Raw genomic sequence first — 12,746 nt, forward strand, 5'->3', positions numbered from 1 at the left:
CGGCCCTACATGTTTTTCTCAATAAATATCCTGTTTCACTCGTAAATGTATCACATTACGGTAGTGAACACCATTTCCTGTTGGTTTTAAGAAGAGATTCGTTTGGAAAGGAACGGGCAAAGCTGCATTAGCTGTTGTTAGTAAATTTTTATAGCACACTTACTAAATAGTGTGGCGTAGTGTTGGCGTAGTGGGCTAAAGCACATAACTGGTAATCAGAAGGTTGCTGGTTTGATCCCCACAGTCACCACCATTGTGTCCTTGAGCAAGGCACTTAACTCCAGGTTGCTCCGGGGATTGTCCCTGTAATAAGTGCACTGTAAGTCGCTTTGGATAAAAGCGCCTGCCAAATGCATAAACGTAAATGTCAAATGTAAACATGATATCTGTCCAGCGGTCTAGTGAGGTGCCATGTTTAACTAGTTTCATAAATTTTGTAGGAGTTTCTAAATAGTCTGTCAGCTACCAAGAGAATTCATGACTTCAATATGATGTTGTACATTATGTATTACATACGATGTAATTTATTATTGAAATGTACTGCAGCTATATCATTTATTTTAGTTATAAAGTGGGGGCTCGTCCGGGATCATGGAAAAATCTCCACAGTTAAATCACAGTGATGGTAAATATTGAATGATGTTCAGTGGGGGTCTGCAAAACACCTGTCTGTTGTGATTCACACAGGCGTAATTAATAATACATGGCAGCACCTGTATGATGTCTAATGCAGTTAACAGACCTCATGGCGAGGTAATGGCAGGTTATTGCAGTGATTAACATTATTACGTAAGGAGAAAATCTATCTTCAGGCACATACTTAATTCCACTTTCAAAAATACTTATGCATAAAAAGAAAGTCTTTATTTGGCTTTTTTTATTTGTAGTATTAGAATAGGTAGCAGTTTTTCCTCAACTTTCCGAATGGCACACTTACTATCAGTTGATCATATACAGTAGACTAATAAGTTAAAGCACTTTTTGAAGTATAAATGCCTTAAATAAATTAAATTTAATAAACTTGATCTGTGTCTATTCTTAATGTAAAAGTGGTAAATGAAGACCTGTTAATTGCTAAGTTACTTGACGTTACTGTGAAAAATGTTTTTATTGAAATTTTGTGTATTATATATATATATATATATATATATATATATATATATATATATAAAATTAGTTAAAATAATTATCTTATCATTTTTTAAGTTTTATGCACCTTAACTTTTGCAGCACTTTATACTGTTGGATATTTTTGGGTATTGAATCTATTAAATTATTGTTTCATTAATGCTATTTTTTTTGGTGAAATGTTCACACAAACTGTGTACAGTACAATTATATCTGCAGTGGGAGCATTTTTGGTGTCACATCTTTGAACAGCCCCCAATTTTATGGACAGCACACCACTGCAAAAATGTCAGATGCCCATTTTATTGCCTCTTTAGTTCCCAAAAGAATGACCAAAAATAAGACATGCAGCAGCAGTAAAATGTTCCTGTCTTATGATGACATACACATGGAGCTGCAGAAATGATTGTAAGTTACCATTAACTGCATGCTGTAGTTCTATAGTAATAACCATTAGCCTTCAGGCTGTGATGGGGACAATAAGGGTCTATACAGACTTATTCTTGTATTTAATCATGACATAAAATCAATCCATACTCTACGTCTATTCACTTTAGGCACTGAACTATGAGAGGAATATTATGTAAGTCAGTGTTCACAATGACTCTAAATGCAAGGAAGGGACTTTATATCATAACATTAAAGGGGTTAGATTTTTATTTTTAAAAACCAGGGGTGTCTCTATCAGTCAAAATCACTAAAGTATCTAAGAACACTCTTGTTTACTAGATCATTTCCTCCGTCCTTTAATTCTCTTTTTACTTCATTTCAATGCGACCCTGTACATGTTTACTTATTTACAAACAATGGTTAGAACATATTACAGAAGAAGATATTTCATTCATTAGGGCTGTGGGTCACCATGACAACCTGAGCCTGGAATGTGATAATCAGGGTCGGATCTTGTTTCATGTTATCCCCCATGGACAGCTGGCAATAAACAAAAACAGACATTACAAGCATGTACATTATTGACAGTGTTAATCCAGTTATGGAACAAAAGGAATTTAAAGATCTTTAAAGAATAGTGGTTAAATGTGTATTTCCAGAGTGCTTTACTGTAAGGACAAATAAAATCCTTAAATAAACTATGTCTAGCTGGTTTATAGTATAGTATAGTATAGTATAGTTTTGACATACTAGTATAGTATAGTTTGACATGGCATGGTATAGTATAGTAGTAATATAGTAAGGCATGTTATAGTAGTAATATAGTATAGTATGATATAGTATGGAGTGGTGGTGGTGGTAGTGGGCTAAAGCACATAACTGTTAATCAGCACATAACTGGTAATCAGAAGGTCCCTGGTTCGATCCCCACAGCCACCACCATTGTGTCCTAACTCCAGGTTGCTCCGGGGGGATTGTCCCTGTAATAAGTGCACTGTAAGTCACTTTGGATAAAAGCATCTGCCAAATGCATAAATATAAATGTAAAATGTAAGTATACAAAAGTAGTAGTATAGTACATTATATGGCACAGTAAAGTAATAGTATACTATGGTATCTTATAGCGTAGAATAGCACAATAGTATAGTATAGTAGAGTATGGCACAGTATGGTCAAGTAATGGTGCAGCATAGTGTAGCTTTATATAGCACAGTATAGTCTGTAGAAGTAGTATAGTACATTATAGTATGGTACGGTAAAGTAATATTATGGTATGGTATCGTATAGCGTAGAATAGCACAGTAGTATAGTATAGTGTAGTATAGTATGGTAGAGCATGGCACAGTATGGTCAAGTAATAGTGCAGTATATTGTAGCTTTGTATAGCACAGTATAGTATATAGAAGTAGTATAGTACATTATAGTATGGCATGTATAGTATGGTACAGTAAAGTAATAGTATACTATGGTATCGTATAGCATAGAATAGCACAGTAGTATAGTATAGTAGAGTATGGCACAGTATGGTCAAGTAATAGTGCAGTATAGTGTAGCTTTATATAGCACAGTTTAGTACATAGAAGTAGTATAGTAAAGAATGTAATAACAGTAGTATAGTATGGCACAGTAAAGTCATAGTATAGTATGGCGTCATACAGTGTAATATAGCTCAGTAGTAGTAGTAGTACAGTATAGTATTGTAAAGTAGCAGTACAGTATAGCATGGTATAGTCAGTATAGTATAGAGGTAGTATAGTAAGGCATAGCATAACAGTAGTATAGTATAGCATGGTAAAGTATGGTATAGTAAAGTAGTAGTATGGTATAGCATAATATAGTTTGGTATAACATAGCACAGTGTGGTAAAATAATAGTGTAGTGTAGTGTTGTATAGTTCTACAGTATAGTATATCAAGATATAGTAAAGTAGTAGAATAGTGTATTATGGTGTCTTACAGTATAGAATAGCACAGTAGTATTGTAGTAAAGCACGATAGAGTATGTGCTAGTGTAGTACAGTAAAGTAGTAGTATAGTATAAAATAGCATATATAGTATGGCATAGCATGGCACAGTATGGTATAGTAAAGCAAAAGTGAAGTGTAGTGTAGAATGGTATAGTACAGTAGTGGTATAGTATGTGATAGTGTAGTACAGTAAAGTATTGGTATAGTATAAAATAGCATATATAGTATGTCATAGCACGGCACAGTATGGATTAGTATAGTGTAGTATAGTGTAACGCAGCAGGGAAATGAAACGTCTTACTTCAGGTATATTTGGAGTAATGTCATGTTCACATTGCCGCAGGATTGAGGATCTGATCTGAGAAGACATTTCTGTTTTAGAGAAAAAACTGCCTTGTACATAAATGAAATGTTAATTCTCATATTTCTAATTCTCAATTCGTCTGAAGATGAAAAGTAAAAGATTTGTACATTTTCAGAAGTCTGAGTGATGAAAAACCATGAGCTCATGAACACGTGACCGCCCATATTTACATATTAACACATTTTCTGTACTGAGCAACTTGACCTTCACTAATGACCAACACACCGGTCAGCCAATATTAAAAGTCTTTCAAGCGTGTTCATTTCATACTAGAATGACATTTTTCTTCACCGAAATCAAAGCATTTAGAAAATGAAAAATGAGAACGGATTAGTGTGGCCTTAAAGGTTTATTTCTAAAGGCCCGTTCGCACCAAATCTGCGATACATTTGCGAGACGTACTGATTCGAGACAGAAACGTTCCCTGTACTAGACGTACACGGTTCTTGAACGGACCTTTCAGCATTTTTCTTTCAATGCATGAGATTAATATATTTAATGCTTTTAAGGAATTTATTTACCTAATTTGGCATTTCATTATTATGAGATAAAAATTCACAATTGATATAAAAACTCATAATTTGGAGATCAAATTCATAATTTAGATAAAAATTCATAATTTTGAGATAAAAATTCATAATTGAGATACAAATGTATAATATTGAGATAAAAAATCACAATTTTGAGATAAAAATTCATAATTATGAAATACAAATTCATAATTTTGAGATAAAAATTCATAATTATGAAATAAAAATTCATAATTTTGAGATAAAAATTCATAATTATGAAATAAAAATTCATAATTTTGAGATAAAATTCATAATTTTGAGATAAAAATTCATAATTATGAAATAAAAATTCATAATTTTGAGATAAAAATTCATAATTTTGAGATAAAAATTAATAATTAAGATAAAAATGTATAATATTGAGATAAAAATTAATAATTTTGAGATAAAAATTCATAATTATGAAATAAAAATTAATAACTTTGAGATAAAAATTCATAATTATGAAATAAAATTCATAATTTTTAGATAAAAATTCATAATTTTGAGATAAAAATTCATAATTATGAAATAAAAATTCATAATTGAGATAAAAATGTATAATATTGAGATAAAAATTCATAATTTTGAGATAAAAATTCATAATTGATAAAAAAATTATAATATTGAGATAAAAATTCACAATTTTGAGATAAAAATTCATAATTATGAAATAAAAATTCATAATTTTGAGATAAAAATTCATAATTATGAAATAAAAATTAATAATTTTGAGATACAAATTCATAATTATGAAATAAAATTCATAATTTTTAGATAAAAATTCATAATTTTGAGATAAAAATTCATAATTATGAAATAAAAATTCATAATTGAGATAAAAATGTATAATATTGAGATAAAAATTCATAATTTTGAGATAAAAATTCATAATTGATAAAAATTTATAATATTGAGATAAAAATTCACAATTTTGAGATAAAAATTAATAATTATGAAATAAAAATTCATAATTTTGAGATAAAAATTCATAATTATGAAATAAAAATTAATAATTTTGAGATAAAAATTCATAATTATGAAATAAAATTCATAATTTTTAGATAAAAATTCATAATTTTGAGATAAAAATTCATAATTATGAAATAAAAATTCATAATTGAGATAAAAATGTATAATATTGAGATAAAAATTCATAATTTTGAGATAAAAATTCATAATTGATAAAAATTTATAATATTGAGATAAAAATTCACAATTTTGAGATAAAAATTCATAATTATGAAATAAAAATTAATAATTTTGAGATAAAAATTCATAATTGATAAAAATGTATAATATTGAGATAAAAATTCATAATTTTGAGATAAAAATTCATAATTGATAAAAATTTATAATATTGAGATAAAAATTCATAATTTTGAGATAAAAATTCATAATTGATAAAAATGTATAATATTGAGATAAAAATTAATAATTTTGAGATAAAAATTAATAATTTTGAGATAAAAATTCATAATTGATAAAAATGTATAATATTGAGATAAAAATTAATAATTTTGAGATAAAAATTCATAATTGAGATAAAAATGTATAATATTGAGATAAAAATTCATAATTTTGAGATAAAAATTCATAATTGATAAAAATTTATAATATTGAGATAAAAATTCACAATTTTGAGATAAAAATGCATAATTATGAAATAAAAATTCATAATTTTGAGATAAAAATTCATAATTATGAAATAAAAATTCATAATTGAGATAAAAATGTATAATATTGAGATAAAAATTCATAATTTTGAGACAAAAATTCATAATTATGAAATAAAAATTCATAATTTTGAGATAAAAATTCATAATTTTTAGATAAAAATTCATAATTTTGAGATAAAAAGTCATAATTATGAGATAAAAAGTCATAATTATGAAATAAAAATTCATAATTTTGAGATAAAAATTCATAATTATGAAATAAAAATTCATAATTTTTAGATAAAAATTTATAATATTGAGATAAAAATTCATAATTTTGACATAAAAAATCATAATTATAAAATAAAAATTCATAATTATGAAAAAAATCATAATTTAGATAAAAATTCATAATTATGAAATAAAAATTCATAATTTAGATAAAAATTCATAATTATGAAATAAAAATTCATAATTTTTAGATAAAAATTCATAATGAAATAAAAAAAATCATAATTTTGAGATAAAAATTCATAATGAAATAAAAAAATGCATAATTTAGATAAAAATTCATAATTATGAAATAAAAATTCATAATTTTTAGATAAAAATTCATAATTATGAAATAAAAATTCATAATTTTGAGATAAAAATTCATAATGAAATAAAAATTCATAATTATGAAATAAAAATTCATAATTTTTAGAAAAATTCATAATGAAATAAAAATTCATAATTTTGAGATAAAAATTCATAATTATGAAATAAAAATTCATAATTTTTAGATAAAAATTCATAATGAAATAAAAAATCATAATTTTGAGATAAAAATTCATAATGAAATAAAAATTCATAATTTTGAGATAAAAATTCATAATGAAAAAAAAATCATAATTTTGAGATACAAATTCATAATTATGAAATAAAAATTCATAATTTTTAGATACAAATTCATAATTATGAAATAAAAATTCATAATTGAGATAAAAATTCATAATTTTTAGATAAAAATTCATAATGAAATAAAAAAATCATAATTTTGAGATAAAAATTCATAATTATGAAATAAAAATTCATAATTTTTAGATAAAAATTCATAATTATGAAATAAAAATTCATAATTTAGATAACAATTCATAATTATGAAATAAATTTTGACATAAATAATTTGACATAAAGTCAAATACCTTATAAATGATAAGACTAACATTATAAATGATAAGACTAACATTATGAATGATAAGACTAACATTATGAATGATAAGACTAACATTATAAATGATAAGACTAACATTATGAATGATAAGACTAACATTATAAATGGCCTTCAGGGGAAGAACAATAATAAAATGCTGCACTAGTGAAGAATTGAGTCCGTGTTACAGTCGAGGCGTTACGCAGCGTGCACGCTCTCTAGTGTCTGTCCGGAGACATACAGCCGGTGTTTACTGCAACAACAGCAAGAACAGACATTAATGAACATTCAGCTTCATTTGTAACACAATGCAGATTTACCCAGAATCATGCCTTAAAAAGCCCAAAGTGACTCATCCAAAGATGAAGAAACTTCATGAGGTGTTTCCTTTAGCTGAGCACTCAGCCGGGACTGGCCCGTTTCAATACATTTAGACACATATACACGGTCCTGTGACGCAGTTTCAACCATTCCAGTTCATTTGCGCTTTGTTCTGCGAGAGACAAACTCTGTTTTGCATGCGAGTCATGTGATGAACCCTAAATCCATCCCTCATTTGCATGTTACCATGGGAGGAGCACATGACTCACCTCTTTATTCCTCTGACAGTGAGTCTTCTTCAAAACCGCTGATGTTATACATCACACATGATGTTAAATGGCACACATATGCCATTTAATGAGCGTTGAGCAAACAGCACAACATCAATGCACCGCATTATGATGCAATAAGCATGCGGATACGTGAGGGGTCTTGATTTTGGGCATATTTGTATTGATCCCATTCGGATTGGAAACCAGGAACCATGTCAGTATATTTGAATTGAGTTTGTTCTTTTTATAACTCGAGTCACCTGTTGGGAAGCTTAAGCAGCAGGGCGACCTCATTTCCTGTCTGCTACAGGAAACAGTCAGGTCATGTATTTCCTCCAGGTTCCTCTCTGATTATTACCCCCAAAAACACCACGAATATGGGTTTAATTCAGTGGCATGTTATATCATTAGACCATACTATGTATATCACATATGATCATATGCCTTGATGTATGGTCAGCATGTTTATTTACTGTCCTTTTTTCTTGCCGGTAACCGTGGAAATGTCCAACAGCTTGTCAAGACTTTAAGGTTTGTGTCTATGGGTCAATAGCGGGACACTTTTATTTGGAATGCCCTATTGCTACTACTTAGCAGGTGCTCGTGGCGGCGCGGTTACTCACCTCAATCCGCGCATCTGATCACGTGACTCGTTGTGCATGACACCGCAGAGACTCGCAGCATGTGGAGGCTCCACGATCCACACACAACTCACCACACGCCCCATTGAGAGAACCACTAATCATGACCACGAGAAGGTTACCCCATGTGACTACCCTCCCTAGCAACAGGGCCAATTTGGTTGCTTAGGAGACCTGGCTGGAGTCACACACACACACACACACACACACACTAACAACACACACACACATACACACACACACACATACACACAAAGACAAAGATCCCCCATTTAGCCTTAACAGACTGTAGGGGCAAGTGCTGTTAGCGAGCACCTATGAAGGCCTGAACGGTACACGAGGGGGTGTGTGGCCAGCACATAGCCCGACCGCCTTTGTCTCCCCAGTGGAGATGTTTTACACACCGCACCAGGTACTCATTTTAGGCTGAGTCGACCTAGGGGAGGCCCAGGGTCACACACACACATACACACACACACATACATACACACACACCCTCACTCACACATACACACACACTAACACACACACACACCCTCACTCACACATACACTAACACACACACACACACCCTCACTCACACATACACACACACATACATTCACACACACACACACACACACACACACACACACACACACACATACATACACACACACCCTCACTCACACATACACACACACTAACACACACACACACCCTCACTCACAAATACACACACACTAACACACACACACACACCCTCACTCACACATACACACACACACACCCTCACTCACACATACACACACACTAACACACACACACACCCTCACTCACACACTAACACACACACACACCCTCACTCACACATACACACACACACACACACACACACACACACACACATACATACACACACACCCTCACTCACACATACACACACACTAACACACACACACACACCCTCACTCACACATACACACACACTAACACACACACACACCCTCACTCACACATACACACACACATACATTCACACACACACACACACACACACACACACACACACACACACACACACATACATACACACACACCCTCACTCACACATACACACACACTAACACACACACACACCCTCACTCACACTAACACACACACACACCCTCACTCACACATACACACACACACATACATTCACACACACACACAAACACACACAGACACACAATCCGCGCATCTTATCACGTGACTCGTCGTGAGACTCGCAGCATGTGGAGGCTCATGCTACTCTCCACGATCCACACACAACTCACCACACGCCCCATTGAGAGCAAGAACCCATGTGACTCTACCCTCCTTAGCAACCGGGCCAATTTGGTTGCTAAGGAGACCTGGCTGGAGTCACTCAGGACGCCCTGGATTCAAACTCGCGACTCCAGTGGTGATAGTCAGCGTCAATACTCGCTGAGCTAATCAGGCCCTGTTTTTTATTGTATTCTTTAAAAGAGTGGCATCAAGTCATTTGGAATAATCTTTTATTATTATTTCTTAAAAAAGATTTGAATAAATAAATAAATAAATAAAAACAGAGATGGCCTTTTGGACCCTCATGCCTGTGTACATGTTTTTATTTATTTAAAAGACATTTATATGAAAAGACACATTTTGTTCAAAATAAAAGTAGCGATATTTATTTTTTCAGCTTGAAAAACATGCAAAATGTGTTTATATACACTCACGTGTGCTCCAGGTGCAAGTTAAGGATTTTAAGACCCCCAGGGGGCCTCAAGGGGGTGCTAGGGGGTCCGTGAAATATTTCAGAGAAAAGGAGTGCACTTATTTATTTTAAAGAGTAAAAAAGGTTTAATTTTGCTTCCTAAGTAATGCTGTATGCTTACAATATATATATATATTGTTTTCACATAATATAATTGGGACTTGATGCATTAAAATAAGAGCTGGCTTTATATGTTAGGAAGGGGGTCCTTGATGCCAAAAAGTTTGAAAGCCCCTGTGTCATATAATCCTGTTGTGATGAGAATGCATGCAGTATATTTCAGAAGTGTTTTTAGCGCCCCTGCTGTGTGGAATGGAAATGACCAGCGGGACTCCTCCCTAATGCAGACCCGAGCAGCGCGAGCTCTTCCTGCGGTCTGACAGCGCGTTCTGTGTCTTCCCTGTTCACTTTATACTTTTATACTTGGATTGAGAGATTAAAACAACATCTACTGCTTTACCCTCTTCTGGGCGGACTGAAGGTCTCAGCGGGCTTCTCTACAATGGGCAACAGGGACGATGAATACGATTTCTTGTTCAAAGGTAAATTCTGCATTAATACCCCATATAGAGGGGCGATATCATAACCTTTCATTGTTCTAAACACATGCATTTTAAAGCCTATTGTATCATGAAACATGTCTCATGCAATTGGCACATATAATCAAAGCCATGTCCTGTTTGAAATAATAGCCACATAAGAGATGGCAGAGCAACATAGCGACGCCCGCAGTGTATCACTAGAGATCAATCGATAAATAAAACATCTGTTTCTGAGAGGCCGAATGCCTCCACACCAGCTGTGGGATCAAATCAGGCCTTTAACTCTAGAAACTTTAATATGCATGAAAACTAACCGACTAAATGAGCCAATAAATACATAAAAATACACAAAATTATCTTAACTTGTCACATTTGATTATTTATAGTGATTTAAAACACACGCACGCGCGCGCGCACACACACACACACACACACACACACAAAAGTGTTTTTTCTGTAAGATTTTGCTGTTTGTTTGTTTTACATTCATAATATCAGTTCTTAAATGCTAGAAACTTTAATATGCATGAAAAATAACCGACTAAATGAGCCAATGGACAAATAAAAATACACAAAATGATCTTAACTTGTCACATTTAGTTGTTTGTAGTGACTTAAAACACACACAAACACACCCTCACTCACACACATACACACACACACACACACACACACAGACACACACTCACTCACTCACACACACACACACACACACACACACACAAACACACCCTCACTCACACACATACACACACACACACACACAGACACACACTCACTCACTCACACACACACACACAAACACACTAACACACACAAACACACTCACACGCTCCTACAAACACACACAAACACACCCTCACTCACACACATACACACACACTCACACACACACAGACTCACACACACAATAACACACACAAACACACTCACACGCTCCTACAAATACACACAAACACACCCTCACTCACACACATACACACACACACACACACAGACACACACTCACTCACTCACACACACACACACACACACACACACACTCACACACACTAACACACACAAACACACTCACACGCTCCTACAAACACACACAAACACACCCTCACTCACACACATACACACACACTCACACACACACACCCTCACTCACACACACACACACACAGACACACATTCACTCACACACACACACACAAACACACCCTCACTCACACACATACACACACACTCACACACACACAGACTCACACTCACTCACTCACACACACACACACACTCACACACACACAAACACACTCACACGCTCCTACAAACACACACAAACACACCCTCACTCACACACATACACACACACTCACACACACACAGACTCACACACACAATAACACACACAAACACACTCACACGCTCCTACAAATACACACAAACACACCCTCACTCACACACATACACACACACTCACACACACACACACACACTCACACACACACACACACACACACACACACACACACACTCACACACACTAACACACACAAACACACTCACACGCTCCTACAAACACACACAAACACACCCTCACTCACACACATACACACACACTCACACACACACACCCTCACTCACACACACACACACACAGACACACATTCACTCACACACACACACACAAACACACCCTCACTCACACACATACACACACACTCACACACACACAGACTCACACTCACTCACTCACACACACACACACACTCACACACACACAGACACACACACTAACACACACAAACACACTCACACGCTCCTACAAATACACACAAACACACCCTCACTCACACACATACACACACACACATGTTGTGTTTCCATGTTTTATGGGGACTTTCCATAGACATAATGGTTTTTATACTGTACAAACTTTATATTCTATCCCTAAACCTAACCCTACCCTAA

At 33.4% G+C, this 12,746-nt stretch overlaps 1 protein-coding gene across 1 annotated transcript in view; it reads left to right on the forward strand.

The window, feature by feature from the left end:
- The first annotated feature begins 10,590 nt into the window (after positions 1 to 10,590).
- rab11bb (RAB11B, member RAS oncogene family, b) overlaps positions 10,591 to 12,746 on the forward strand; it is a 27,622-nt gene continuing 25,466 nt past the window's right edge. The window contains exon 1 of the mRNA XM_052133730.1: positions 10,591 to 10,790. Coding sequence (XP_051989690.1) covers positions 10,751 to 10,790 — 40 coding nt within the window. The 5' untranslated portion in view covers positions 10,591 to 10,750. The remainder of the gene's footprint in view (positions 10,791 to 12,746) is intronic.

This window comes from Xyrauchen texanus, chromosome 9 (genome assembly GCF_025860055.1).
Source record: "Xyrauchen texanus isolate HMW12.3.18 chromosome 9, RBS_HiC_50CHRs, whole genome shotgun sequence".
In the NCBI taxonomy this organism is placed as follows: Eukaryota; Metazoa; Chordata; class Actinopteri; order Cypriniformes; family Catostomidae; genus Xyrauchen; species Xyrauchen texanus.